We start from the raw sequence: 14,918 nt of genomic DNA on the forward strand, positions 1-14,918 counted from the left end.
CTGACCCAGCTCCCATTATAATAGCAATTGATTTAAATCATTGTATTAAGAATAAGGGAAGCTGGAAGCTTCATACTTCATTGCTTAAAGATACTAAATTCTTGGGGAAATTGATCGCATAGTTTATGGAAGACAACAGGCATTACATGTCATCTGCTGAGGTGACTGTCTAGGGAAGCTTGAAAAGCTACTTTTTAGGGGGAAATAGATAAAGTGTGCTAATGAAAGGGCAAAAGACAGGTCTCAAATGTTATTTGCAGTAGAGCAAGATATTTCACATCATGAAAGAGCACATAAACTAGTTCCACAAAATGAAAATATATTTAGATCCCTCACAATAGCAAAATAGAACTCCAACTAGCTGAAAACCTCAAAACATTCACACTTAAATTTTTATTGCAAACGTATTTCTTTAAATGCAGGATTTTTAGTAATCCTTTGACTAAGTACTGCTAAATGATTTCTTCAATCAGCTACTAAAGATTGTTTTCTTTCTTCAGCCAATTCCTTTTTCTCTTGCTTGCCTGTTTCACATTCTCTCATATTCATGTTCACTAGATGGACTTCTAAGTCTTCCAGACTTCTTAAATTTTCTTTCCTGACATCTTGCACTTTATGTCAGTGGGGTTGCACTTTATGTCAGTGAGCAATATACATCAACCCTCATCAAGACAGAATCCGAGGTTGAGGAAGTAGAAGGATTGTGGGTTAGGCTACATGGGGGGCAAGGAGAAAGGGATTTGGTGGTAGGGGTCTGCTACAGACCCCCACACCAAGGGGAAGAAATAGATGCGGGGCTCCTGAGGCAACTCTCGGAGACCATAAAAGCTAAAGAGGCGGTAGTCATGGGGGACCTAAACTACCCGGACATCTGCTGGGAGACGCAGACAGCAAGGTCCCATCACTCACGCAGGTTTCTAACCTGTGTACAGGACCTCCACCTGACACAGGAGGTGCATGGTCCCACTAGGGGGAATGCCATACTGGATCTGGTATTGGCAACGGGAGACGACATGATAGGGGACCTCCAGATCGGTAGCCATTTGGGAGACAGTGATCACCTTATAATAGAATTCAACATAAGACGGTGAGTGGGTAAGGTAACTAGTAGGGTGAAAGTGCTAGACTTTAGGAAAGCTGATCTCAAAGCACTCAGGCGATTAGTCAAGGAAGCACTGCAGAGTAGGAGTTTTGATGAGATGGGAGCCCAAGAAGGGTGGCTGTGCCTAAAGGAAACGATCCTTCGGGCACAAAGCAAGACGATCCCCGAGCGAGGCAAAAGAGGGAAAGGGGCCAGGAGGCTTCCATGGCTGACCAGAGAAATCCAGGGCAGCCTAAGGGCCAAAAGGGGAGCACATAAAAAGTGGAAACAGGGTGAGATCACTAAAGACGAATATACCTCCTCTGCTCGTGCTTGTAGGGAGGCAGTTAGGCGGGCCAAAGCTACCATGGAGCTGAGGATGGCAACCCAAGTAAAGGACAACAAAAAATTGTTTTTTAGATATATTGGGAGTAAAAGGAAGGCCCAGGGAGGAAATGGACGGCTGCTAAATGGGCAGAAACAATTGGTGACAGATAGGGGGGACAAGGCTGAACTCCTCAACGAGTTCTTTGCCTCAGTGTTCCTAAGTGAGGGGCACGACAAGTCTCTCACTGGGGTTGTAGAGAGGCAGCAGCAAGGCGCCAGACTTCCATACGAAGATCCTGAGGTGGTGCAGAGTCACTTGGAAGAACTGGATGCCTTTAAGTTGGCAGGCCCGGATGAGCTCCATCCGAGGGTGCTGAAGGCACTGGCCGACATCATTGCAGAGCCACTGGCGGGAATATTCGAACGCTCGTGGCGCACGGGCCAAGTCCCAGAAGACTGGAAAAGGGCTAACGTGGTCCCCATTTTCAAAAAGGGGAGGAAGGAGGACCCGGGCAACTATAGGCCGGTCAGTCTCACCTCCATCCTTGGTAAAGTCTTTGAAAAAATTATCAAGGCTCACATTTGTGAGAGCCCGGCAGGGCAAATTATGCTGAGGGGAAACCAGCATGGGTTTGTGGCGGGCAGATCGTGCCTGACCAACCTAGTCTCTTTCTATGACCAGGTTACAAAACGCCTGGACACAGGAGGAGGGGTGGATGTCGTATACTTAGACTTCAGGAAGGCTTTCGATACGGTATCCCACCCCATACTGGTGAACAAGCTAAGAGGTTGTGATGTGGATGACTGCACAGTCCGGTGGGTGGCGAATTGCTAGAGGGTCGCACCCAAAGAGTCGTGGTAGATGGGTCAGTCTTGACCTGGAAGGGTGTGGGCAGTGGGGTCCCGCAGGGTTCGGTCCTTGGACCGATACTCTTTAATGTCTCCATCAGCGACTTGGACGAGGGAGTCAAATGTACTCTGTCCAAGTTTGCAGATGACACAAAGCTATGGGGAGAAGTGGACACGCCAGAGGGCAGGGAACAGCTGCAGGCAGACCTGGATAGGTTGGACAAGTGGGCAGAAAACAACAGGATGCAGTTCAACAAGGAGAAATGCAAAGTGCTGCACCTAGGGAGGAAAAATGTCCAGCACACCTACAGCCTAGGGAATGACCTGCTGGGTGGCACAGAGGTGGAAAGGGATCTTGGAGTCCTAGTGGACTCCAAGATGAACATGAGCCGGCAGTGTGACGAAGCCATCAGAAAAGCCAATGGCACTTTATCGTGCATCAGCAGATGCATGACGAATAGGTCCAAGGAGGTGATACTTCCCCTCTATAGGGCGTTGGTCAGACCGCAGTTGGAGTACTGCGTGCAATTCTGGGCGCCACACTTCAAGAAGGATGCGGATAACCTGGAGAGGGTCCAGAGAAGGGCAACTCGTATGGTCAAGGGCCTGCAGACCAAGCCCTACGAGGAGAGACTAGAGAAACTGGACCTTTTCAGCCTCCGCAAGAGAAGGTTGAGAGGCGACCTTGTGGCTGCCTTTAAGTTCATCACGGGGGCACAGAAGGGAATTGGTGAGTATTTATTCACCAAGGCGCCCCCGGGGGTTACAAGAAACAATGGCCACAAGCTAGCAGAGAGCAGATTTAGATTGGACATTAGGAAGAACTTCTTCACAGTTCGAGTGGCCAAGGTCTGGAACGGGCTCCCAAGGGAGGTGGTGCTCTCCCCTACCCTGGGGGTCTTCAAGAGGAGGCTAGACGAGTATCTAGCTGGGGTCATCTAGACCCAGCACTCTTTCCTGCTTATGCAGGGGGTCGGACTTGATGATCTATTGAGGTCCCTTCCGACCCTAACATCTATGAATCTATGAATCTATGAATCTTCTTATTCCATAATTTTAAAATTTTCTATTATAATGTCCCGCTTATTCTGCCTTTCATTAACCATTGTGATTGGCTGCCAAGAATCAATAGCCTGCTGCAATCTATTACTGGTGGGGACGGTGCATGGGGTGCTGGAAGACCACCAAAGCCGAGCTTGCCTGAGCACGGCCAGGCTTCCGGCACCCCGTGCACCATTGGATCCAGCGGGTGCTGCCTGTGAGCTGGGGCTGCACCAATGTGCCTAGCACCCAGCCGGGTGGCTGCAGGGGAATCGCTGCTGCCGAGGGAAGCACCTGGGCCCCTGCAGCGCATGTGTTACTTGCTTTGGTGTGGTTTCTTTGGTGTATTTCTGTGATGACATGAAAGGAATCTAGAGTTTTACTTCTGTTTAAATATTGCAGTAAGATCCCCAAGGGTGTAAATTAAAATAATAATAATTCAAAACTAGATGAAACCAACAAAACATTTGCGATTACATTTTTATTGCAAAATTATTACTTTAAATACAGGATTTTAGGATAGTGATTGACCAAATACTTTAACAGAATCAAAACTTCTCACCCTTCAAATGGCTACCTAAAGCTGTCCATGTGTAAACACAGGCTTAGGAATACAAGCACATATTTTGTCAAAAGTTTGACCTTGTGACTTGGTTATAGTCATAGAGTAAGAGGGCCCTTGTACACGTGACTAACAGCTTTTGTATATGTGAGGAAATAGCCCATTTAAGTGGCTTCGTTGCCCATTTTTAACCAGTTAAATGCGTAACCATGTACAGGTTTGGCGGCATTTTACAATTTAAATGAGTTTTTACATAGCAAAGTAAAACACATCTCATGTGTATTAGTTTTCTACGTAAAAAAATACAGCACTATTCCTCATGTGTACAAGGGCCCAATCCAGAGAAGGCGATGGGGACAGTACATGGGGTGCTGGAAGTCTGGCTGTGCTGGAGAAAGCTCAGGCTTGGTGGGTATCCAGTGCCCTGTGCCCCATCCCTGACACCTTCTCTGGCTGCCATCACACCCAGCTGCCATCCCACCACCATCCCGGGGCAGCCAGCCCATTCCCGGGTGGTTCCAGGTGGTGGGAAGGTGGCAGGGATGGTGCACGGGGTGCTGGATGCCCACCAAGCCTGAGTTTCCCTGAAAACACCCAGGCTTCCAGCGCTGCATGCACCGTTGGTTCTGGCAGATGCTGCCTGAGAGCTGGGGCTGTACCCGAGCAGCTAGCACCCCGCCCAGCCGGCCCAGTGGGGTCTGCCACCGCTGTGGGAAGCACAAGGCCCTCCTACAGCTCAGGGGCTGTAAGACCAAGTAGCAACTCATGCAGGCAGCCTCCGCCGAGTAAAAAACCCCACAAAAACAGTGAGGGGCCTGATCTTCATATTTTTTCCTCCCGGTACCTGCCTGCATCTCCCGTGGCTGAGCAGTGAGCTGCCAGTGGTTCAGGCAGCCCCTGAGCTGCAGGGAACTCCAGTGCTTCCTGCTGTGGTGGCAGCACCGCCTGGGCAGCACCCACCCGCTGGCACCCGGCCCGGCAGCCCTGTGGGGCACCACCACCACACAGGGAAGCACTGGAGGCCCCCAGCAGCTCAGAGCCCACTGGCAGCTCACCCCCTGGCTGCAGGAGAGGCAGGCAGGTTCTGGAGGGGAAAAAAAGGGGAACGGGCCCCTCACTGCTTTATTTCCCCACCTCCCAACCCTGCCCCCCCACCCCCGTGCCCTCGTCGGACCCTACCCACTCCACAGCAGAGCACCCCAGTGCTTCGTTCTACCTCTAAGTTGTCTACATATCTGTTTGAAATGGTCTTATTCTGTCTGCACTTTTGGTTGTTTCAGTTTCAGCATTGCGATTGGCTGCCAAGACAACTAATCAGAGTGCTCCAGACAGACAGAATAAGTCTCTTGTGATTATACACAAACATTTTGACATGAGATTGCATGTCAGGTCAAGAGAGTTAACATGACTATGAGTGGCATGACAAGGCAGGTAAGTTATTGGCTAGAAGACTTTAGGCAGAGGCATCAAATAGCGGATCTCTGCAATAATTACCTCCAATGATAATACAGTATTAGATTAGAAGCTATATGAATTAAATTTGAATATGTCAAGCAATTGAACTAGAGAAGGAGATCACGTTACAGAAAGTTATGGAAGTGCTGCATTCCTTAGAGAGGGGAAAGTTCTGGCAGTTTTCCATCTGAATTTTAAAAAACTTTCTGGAAAAGTCCGGCAACAATTATTATAAACTATGTACAGTGAAATAGTTGAAAATGGAATTCTGTCTAGAGAAGCAAGAACAGCTTTATCTATTTTTCTACTCGAGAAGTGAAAGAAAGGCTTAACATGTGGAGCCTACCACCCAATCTCAATATTGAAAGTTGATAACCAGTTTCTCACAACATGATGAGCTCTAAGACGTAGTAAGGTGATTCCATTCTTGATACATGCCATACAGGTAGGTTTTATAAAGGGTACTTTGGCCTCGGACAGTTCACACAACTGCCTGACTCATCAGCAGCTGTTCTCTCACTACACTGGCAAAGGTGCTATGACTGGAGTTGTGGGAGAGCTGTGCCTGGCTGCATCTGATTCCAAGAGACTGGTAAGTGTAATCTTCTCTGCTCCACATGGAGGGTGAAAGGCAATAGTGCTGAACAACCCAGTCCCAGGTGACCTTCCAACCTATTTGAACCACCTTGGATTGACAGACCGGTTTCATCCTCTGGATGCCATAATTTTCTGCCCTGTTCTTAACTGTCTGCTTCCTTGATGCCATTTGCCATTTTCCCGTTATTTCAATTGGGCCTTCCAGTTGATTGTGATATTTAGTAAAGTACTGCATCGGTATTATTGTGTGTGCTTCCCATTGTTTACCTGCCTTGTCATTATCACCCTTTATACTCTTTATTCTCATGTTCCTCTTAGTCCTAAATCCCTTTTATGTTTTTGAACCCTTAATCTAATTTCAGTGCGTCTCTCGAAAACACCAACCAAATTCAGAGGGGTGTCCCAACCAGGAGTCCTTGAGCAACACCAGTGCTGCTGGTCAGTCTGGATGAACCTTAATCCTCCTGTCCACTGGTAACAAGTGGGCATCCTGGGGCTGGTCAAATCGTTGACCCACCCACTTGTCTCAGGGCTAACTGCCCGACTCCCTCATCGGCCACAATCTTGATGATACAGGTGAAAGATGAGAACATGGCAGGAAGCTGCCCATTTACTTGCGCTGTGTAACAAGAGGCCCTTCCTGCCCACTTATTTCTGGGCTAAGCACCCACCTCTCTTTCCTGCCACACCGTAGCAATACAAAAGGATGGTCTTAATTAAGCGGAGACTGTCCATTTCCTGCCCCAATGCCAGGGGATGTTATCTCCAGCTCCAAACCCTCCCCTATGCTGCAGCTCATGCCTCACAGCTGGCATCCCACTTCTTAGCATCTTTGGCCCCATCCTGGGCCCCATAATCCTCCAGTCTGGACCCCAACTGGCTCCTTCCAATCAGGCGGCCTACTCCGCCCTCATTCTGGGCTGTCTACCTCCCTGCACTCTTTCCCCTCTCAGGTGTGCCCCACACCCTGGGACCTTTGGCCACACAGGCCCTGGCCTCCCCTCCAAGGCCAGTCAGAAACCCCAGGCCCTTGGCTCTGGGCGTCCCTCACAGTGGGCTCCTGGCTGTATTGATCCTTCTGGTCCTGGCCCCAGCATTGACCAGTTGAGGGTATCTCAAGTCAGGATTGTGAGCATCTAGTCCGCTCTTTCACATGGGTCCGCTGTCTCAGCCCTACTATGGGGTTACCCACCCGGTTGTGGGAGCTGGGGTTATTAAGGCGCCCCGACCTGCCTTTCACCAGGGTGGTAACTGGCCTGGCATTTCCTGGGGGATCCCACGCCACTAGGAGCCCCACCAGGCCACCCATTCCCGGCAGGGTGCAGTTTTAGGTCGTGCCCAGGACCAAGAGCCTCCTAGCCATCCCCATAAGCTCTTTCCCTTACCACGTGGTTGTTCCTGCTGCAGCTCAGCAAGGCGATCTTTCTGCCTCAGCTGGCAGCAGCAGACTGCAGCCTATATATACAAAGTTGTCAAAATGACTGCTGCCATCAGGCACTTACTGGATGCCTGACCCAGCCCTTAAAGTGGCAGGCACTAGCAGTGCCCTGCCACATGCTGATACCTAGGGCTTGTATACACGGCTCCGACCTCCCCTACACCGTGCCCCATGCCTCGCAGATGGCATCCGTGGGCTCACACCCAGCCTTCGCTTGCATCAGGATGGATGGGGCTGCTGCGGAGAGGAGGGGATCCTTGAGGCACTCTCCAGATGACTGTGCCTCTGCAGCTCTTTGGGCAGCTGATGGAAGCATTTCAGGATCAGGAGCTTCCTCAGTACCCTGACAGGAATTTCCTTCTCCTGCAAGGGCACACAAACCAGTCAGGGACTCCAGGCCACCAGGGACAGTCAGGAAATGGCATTGAACCCAGCACAATCCCAAACCAGCCCAAAGCCATGTCTACCAGACGAGTTGTCACCCACCAAACACACATCGTCTTTTGCTTCCCTACCCAGAAATCACCCACTCCTTGGCTAGAAGTGAGAGAGTGTGTCCTGCCACTCATCTACTGAATCCAACCATGCTGCTCACCTCTGCCCCCATCAGGTGACCAGATTGCCCCAGGATGGCATAGAGCAGAACCACCCCGGCCTGGCTCACATGCAGTGTGACATGGTGGATCCCCAGCAGTGCCCTCTGTGCAAACGCTCTCCTCTGGTCTTCAGAGAGGATCTTCCTGAAGGCCTGAAATGCACAGGACACAAGGCATTGGCGCATCCCAGAGCCAGGCTCCCCGTCAAGGAACTGGAATGCGTTGCCCTTTTGATGGGCTGTGGGGAGAATGAGAGCCTGGCTGGAGCCATGGCAGGTCACTCTGCTCGACAGCCTTTCAAATCCTTCAGCTGATGCAAGTCCAGATAAGGAGAGGCAGACTCAGGTCTTGTTCCCCTCTCCTGCCCTGGCCTTCTCCCTGCCTTTCACACCGGGCTGTCAAGTAGCCTGGGATGGAAGCTCACAGTGTCCCCTACTGAAACCCAAGGGGAGGGCGGTTCTGCTCTTTAACTGTGGAAAGAAGAGCACAGCATGTCTGTGCTTCTGCACAGAGTGGGACTTCCTGCAAGGATCTGTTGGAGCAATGGTGGGTGTGTGCTGGCTGCTTGCTGGCCACAGGTCAGAGCTGCCCAGCTCAGGGCCTCCAGTGTCAGTCAGGGAGGGACAGTGGGATCCTGCAGTAACTTCCCTCCCAGGGGATTGTCCTCGGGCCATGTCAGTGTGACACCATGCAAGACATACAAACCGTGGATGCTGCTAGTACTCAGACATACAACCATGCACCCTTTCCCCTCGCTCTAAGCCTGACAGAGGGTGCTGTGGGCTGAAGGTAGAGCCTTCCTCCTGAAGGCAGGAGGCAGGTATTCCAGGGAAACACAGCCCCATCCCCTGAGCTGGTGTACAGAATGGGCAGAGCATCCTTACCTCTCCCATTGTTGCCAGATCTATGTAGAGGAGGATTCGGCGGAGCTGGTGCTGGTGCTGGCTACCGGGCCACAGCTCCTTTGCCTCTTGGATGTCTTGCCCTAGGACAGAGACAGGCTGGTCAGAGCTGCTGTTCTGGCTTCAGAACTGAAAACGTGTGAGTGCTCTGATCTGTAGACCCTGGGATTGGTGCCATGGCACAGATGATGTCTAAGAGGGGAACCTCCTGATCTCACTGAAGCCAGGCTGTAGCCCAAGGGTTACGTAACACCCTACAGTCCCTCCCCTGAGTTCAAGGCTACTGCTCCTGCCCTCCCTGAGGCCACTTTGCCCTCATGTCTCTGTGAACTCTCCCCCTATGTCACCTTCCCAGCTTGCAGACCCTGGACAGGCTGATTTTCTCAGGTGATTCCCACAGCTGGACTCAAGGTTTCCATACCCTTCTGATGCAGCAAGATCTTGTAGAGGTGGGAGAGGGCCTCTTTGGCCTGGCGGCTGATCTCCTCCACTGGGTCGCTGATGCACAGACCCAGCAGGGCCACCAGGTCACCCAACTGGGGCACCTTGGGCGAGTCTTAAGGAAAGGCAGAGGACAGGGGAATCCATTTATGTCTGACTGACAATCCCCTCAGGCTCTCTGGGCCCTGTGCATCTCCTGAAGCCTGAGAAATAAATCTCTCTGCCTGTCACCTAGCAGGGAGCCAACGGTCTAGGAGTGGGCCCCCCTGAGGGCTCCCTGCATTTGTTGCTCCAGGAGGAGTAGCAGGGCTCCTGAGACAGGCATGAATCTTCCTCGAGCACTCTATGGCAACTGCTGTCCTCTCCTGAGACAGGGGCTCTTAGCCAGGAGCACAAGCCCTTGAATCAAACACAGCCACTTCCCAGCCCTCATTCTCCCATTCAGGGATCCGTTCTCCTATCCCGCACTTACCGCTGCCACTACTATCCCACAGGCTTTTTCACCAGCCCTGCCTCTGCCTAAAGTCAGGACCTGATACAAGGATCATTTACCTCAAACTGTGGGAGGAGGGAAACTGCAAAGCAGAGCAGGCTGGTGGTGATCTTGATGGCTGTGGCTCTGTCCCTCTTATCTTCCAGCTGGAGCCACAAGGTCAAGTGCTGTGGGTGGAAGAAGTTCATGGCAGTGAACACGTGCTCCTGTTGTACCAATGATCCCCACCCCTGCCCGCTCCTGAGTGCTGACCCTTTAAGCCCAGGGTAAAACATCAGCCTCAGGGGGCCAAATGCTGTAAGAAGCGATTGTTGCACCCAGCACGGCCCTGCCCCCAAACGCCCTTTCCCAGCCCTGACCCCTCCCTCTGCATCTCAGGGCTGGTTCTTGTCTCTTAAAGCTGGGACCAGATTCTGTCTCAGGGCTGCTCTTCTCCTCCCTGAACATAGACAGCATGACAGGAAGGAGACAAAATCCTGTATCCCTGCCAAGTTCCAAACCCAATATCTAAAGTGGCATCTACCACTCGCTGGATAATGCCTGAGGGATCAGCATGCTGAACTTGCACCAGACTCCTGTCCCAAGGAAGGAGCCAGGGATTCTTCTCTGAGGACCAGCTCCTGCAGTGCACAGGTCATTGAAGCTTCCTCCGCCCCAAACCCAGCCTCTCCCCATGGTGCTCACCTGCCCGATGAACTGCAGCCTGGCCAGGCTGGGTGCAGTTGCCAGCAGGCACCTCAGCGTGGCTTCCAGGTACTCCACGGTCATCCGCTGCATTCCCTGGAAGAAGACAGAGAGCCAAGAGGGTCAGTGCTGGAAAGTCCTGTGCCATGTCTGCCAGGGGATGTCTGGTGGGACTGTGCGGTGAGAGAAAGAGATACCTGGATGTGCTGGCTGTTGTGCCCTGTGGCCATTAGGAAGGTCTTGTGGAGGGCGGTGTAGAGGAGGCGCGATTCCAGGGCTGGCTCCAGGGCTGGCTTCAGTTTGCTGTCAGGAAAGAGGAGCCTGTCTGGATGGAGCTCTGTGGGGCTGGCATTGGCTCTGATGTGGGCAGGTCTCGACAGGGAAATAGGCACCGAGAGGCAACAATATGAATTGAAACCTCAAGGAAGGCTGAAGTGTGCCAGAACCCAAGGGTCAGGGTTGGCCCACTGACCCCTCTGTTGCCCTTCCCACTGATCCTCGACCCTCCTACAGTGTCCACACTGTCGGCCCTTTGCTGAAGGCTCTTGTGTCATCACTACAGGGAAACTCAGTACCTAACCTGGGGAAAGGACATATTCCCACCTCGTCGGCAAACCAGAGGAACTAGTTTAGGTGGGATTTGGACAAGGAGCATACCTCTGGAACTGAGCAGTGCTGCAGTTAGTGCAGCTGGGCAAGTGAACAAGTACCTGAGGATGCAAACAGCAGCCATGCTGTAAGGAAGGATGGTGCTGGGCTCTTCTTCACACTGGGACAGCTTCTCAATCAGCACCTGAGAGACACATGGGGGAGCGTGAGAAGGAGACCTCACAGTGCTCCTGGGGCACCTGGATGCCACCGCCAACCTGGGCCCCCCCTACCAGTTCTCTCCTCCGCCCTCACTGAACACGGCTCTCCTCCTCCCTTCCACATGCTCATGAATACCCTGTTGGTCACCCGGTTTCCCCACCTGCTCCCACACCTGTCCTCCAGCCCTCTCATTCCCCTACCACCCTGTACTCATTCACCCCACAATGTCCTGCTTCTCTACCACCTATCCACACACCTAGCAACACCTGCCCTCTCCTCTTCACTCCAGCCCCCATTCACACATCCTCTCCTGGCTGCTTAACTTCTGACCCGAAGCAGCCAGTGCTCTTTTGAACTCACCACAATCCTCTCCACAAGTGCCGCTTTGCAGCAGGGCGGCTCCAGGGTGTCCTCGCCCCTCTCCATTGTAGCCAGGCACAGCGTGGGGACGGCACGGAGGAAAGTGAGCCCCTCATTCACAGTCTGCATGCACCATAAGTTACAATGGGAAAAGGCCGGCTCATAGCCAGGGACCTGCTGGCCCTCCCAAGGGGAGCGTGGGGCTCAGATCTGTTGGTATCCCCCGTTCTCAATCCACATCTCCTCCTGGGCAAATGGGGTCTGGCACAGGGGTGGGGTCTCTGTGGGGAGGGGTCCCCAGGTTGTTTTGGACAAAAGCACCCCTGACAAGGGTCCCAGTCCACGTGGGCTGCACGTGCCCATCAAAGGCTGTGGCTCACTCGGTTCCTCCTCCCCAGAGGGCCACATGGTGGGAGAGTGGACGGGCTGGTGCTGGTCCAGCTCTGGGATGTTCCTACCTGGTCCGTGCTCTGGAGGTGCCATAGGATGACTGAGAGGGTGGGTTCCTCCAGGTAGGTGAAGTCCTCCCTTTGCTTTTGCTCTGCCCTGTAGAAGGGCAGGATTGTATCTGCAGGGAGAGGGAGAGGGAGAGACTGTGATGCCTGCTGCTGCTGAGGGGAAACACAGGGGCAATGCGGAGGAGAGGTGTGTCCACGTTCCTGCAGCCCAGGAAATGGCCCCGTGGCTGCCTGAGTGCTGTATTGCCCCTCTCTATGCACTGCCTCAGGCCCCGCCTGTCCCAGCACCCCGGGGAGGTGCCTGCCCCTCTGGGAGATTCGGGGACCCTCACGTACAAGTCTCCTTCTTCCCACTCCCCACCCAGGACCATGTCTGTGGCCCACACTGGGGGTGCGAGGCCTCCTGTCACTCAGGCTGTTGCTCTGCCCTGGATCCCCTGGCCCCATCACAGAGCAACTCACTGCACTAAGGGGTCACTGCTCTGTATGCACAGGACGTCTGGGTATCACCTCACCTCTGGTGGTGGCAGCATGTTGCTGGAGGCCCACAGCCTCCTGGGAGCTGTCGCTGTCCTCCCTGGAGGAGCTGGAGCTGAGCTTGAAACAGGGCCTGTGCAGCTCCTGCCCTGGGGAGCCTGGCATCTCCTCCCAGGCCACATGAGGAGTGGCCTTCGGCTGGGCTTTAGGGCTGGGGTCCTGGCTGCTGTGTTTGGGGCTGGAGCTGTGTGGGGGCTGTGCCTGGCTCTCTGTTGGTGCTGGGCCCTGCCTGCCCAGCTGTATCCTGGGCCACCTCCATCGGGGCCTGACTGGCTCCACTCCCCGCTCTTCCATGGCTGCTGGAGGTGCCCTTCTTCTCCAGCCCACGAGACGGTGCCACCACCTGCCCTTCAATGTTGCAGCCTCTGCCTGGTGGTGGCCGCCCTGCTCCTCCTCCTCAGGCTTCTTCCCATCCTTCTCCTGTCCCAGGGCCATCCTTGCTGTCCTCTTTCTGAGGATCCACCTCAGCCTCTTCATCCTGACACAGAAACAGCCAGGAGTGTGGGTTCAAAGCTGTCTCTCCCTACTTGTCCGTCTGCCCCTTCCCTGAGCTGGGTGACTCCCCCACATCCCATGCTTTCCCCTCACTATTGGGTGGCAGCTATTGGCTGTCAGAGGTTTGCAAGCTGTTGGCTCAGGAACAAAGGCTTTCAGTTAGTTTGAACTAACAACTCCCTCCTCCTGCCCTTGCCTGCTCTCCTCATTCAAGTCAGGGGGACTGAACATTGGGACTCAGGATAGACCCGGGGAAGTAGGGCACCTCTTCTGTGAGCTGGGAGCTCTCCGAAGCTCCACAGATTTGGGCTCCCCAGGACATGTGGCCGGGGGAACGGCCCCTGGCAAGGGCGGTGTTGGGAACTCCACTCCTTGGGGATGTTTGCAAACACACTGATGATGGTGCTGGAGAGCCCCAGAGGAGATGTCACCACTTCTGGGGTTACGGTTTCCCACTCACAGCTGCTCCTCCCTGGCCAGAAATGGGAAGGTGACTGGGACAGGGTACAGACCACTCACTTGCCCTGGAGGGCTGGCGGACTGCTAGGTATAGTCTCGCAGTCCCTCTGGCTGGGTTCCTCACCTTCTTGTTTGGTCCTTGGCTTCAAGGGGTCCTGCCTCCCAGGAGTCTCTAAAGCTGCTGGGCGTCTTAGATGATGCAGCTAGGTGGATGTGTCTTGTACCTGGAAGGGGACTCTGCCATGTATTAGGAGACTTGTTGGAATACGCCGTCTTGCACTGCCCCTTCCCCTACAAACACATTAAAGCACTTCCCATTCTCCTGCATCCCTCCCCCTTGCCCCTTCCCTTACTCTCTACCAGGGATAACTGCCCCTCTCTGATTTTCCCTTACAGCCCTCGGTGGCAAACCTGGATAAAATTGTGCAGGCCCATTGCCCCTCATGTCTGCTCTTGGCCTCTCTTCTCAAAAGGCGCGTTCCCTCTACCTTTCCTTACCCAGTTCCATTTTTCCAGACAAGGCCTGTACCCATGTTTTGCATCCTAAGTATATCTAACACGATATCTCCTTAACCAAAAACTGTTGTCGCCTCTACACTGGTGGGGTGCCAGATGCCATCCGTCCTGGCTGGATAGGGGGACCTGGAGCAGGAAGGATTTGGCAGCCTGGAGTCACCAGGGCAGGCAGAGATGGTCTGAATCAAAAATAAAATACAGAGACAAGGTTAATTTAGCACAAGCAATTCCTATCATGTGCTATTCAGGGCTTGGCCTCCAGAGTGACTTGGGCTCCTCTGCACTGCTCACGCGCTTGGGAGAAAACATTAGTAATCCCCAACCTGACATCAGAAAAGACCATTGCTTCCCTGCCAGCTTCACAACCACCTGCGCCTCAGGGTGCAGTGTCTCATTACCTGATCCTCAGCTGCTTGTGCAGGGGAAAGGTGACAGGAAAGAAATCCTCCTCTGGAACAGGCTCTCCTGGGACTCGGCGACGGTCACCAAGAAAATCACTAACGACAACAAAAAGTGTCTTTCATTCTCATGGATTTGTCTGAAACAGTTGCATCTGTTGACTGTGGGGCTGCGAAGGAAGTGCATCTTTCAGTGCGATCAGTGAAGAAGTGTCGGGATTGAGTGACACCTCTGTGGGTTGAAATGTTAGGAGCTGTCTATGCTGTTAGCTAATAGTTTCATGGGTGAGTTTGAGGATGTGACAGGCAGAAGGAGGAAGGAATACAAACATTTCCTAGACGAAACTGCATCCTTTGGAGCCGCAACCTGGTAATCTGAGGTGTGATCCTAACGTGGCGCTCATGTTTGGCTGCCCTAT

General features: G+C 53.2%; 1 protein-coding gene across 1 annotated transcript; it reads right to left on the minus strand.

Moving 5' to 3' along the window:
* Nucleotides 1–9,231: 9,231 nt before the first annotated feature.
* Nucleotides 9,232–14,679, minus strand: LOC109284757 (maestro heat-like repeat family member 5). The gene is made up of 9 exons (XM_059723523.1): nucleotides 13,710–14,679; nucleotides 12,610–13,109; nucleotides 12,095–12,204; nucleotides 11,637–11,759; nucleotides 11,177–11,259; nucleotides 10,664–10,769; nucleotides 10,467–10,562; nucleotides 9,829–9,949; nucleotides 9,232–9,404 (listed from the first exon to the last, which is right to left on the minus strand). The coding sequence occupies exons 2-9, from the start codon at nucleotides 13,106–13,108 to the stop codon at nucleotides 9,232–9,234; spliced, it is 1,311 nt and encodes a 436-aa protein (XP_059579506.1). The 5' UTR covers nucleotide 13,109; nucleotides 13,710–14,679.
* Nucleotides 14,680–14,918: the final 239 nt, after the last annotated feature.

This window comes from Alligator mississippiensis, chromosome 3 (genome assembly GCF_030867095.1).
Source record: "Alligator mississippiensis isolate rAllMis1 chromosome 3, rAllMis1, whole genome shotgun sequence".
Lineage (NCBI taxonomy): Eukaryota > Metazoa > Chordata > Crocodylia > Alligatoridae > Alligator > Alligator mississippiensis.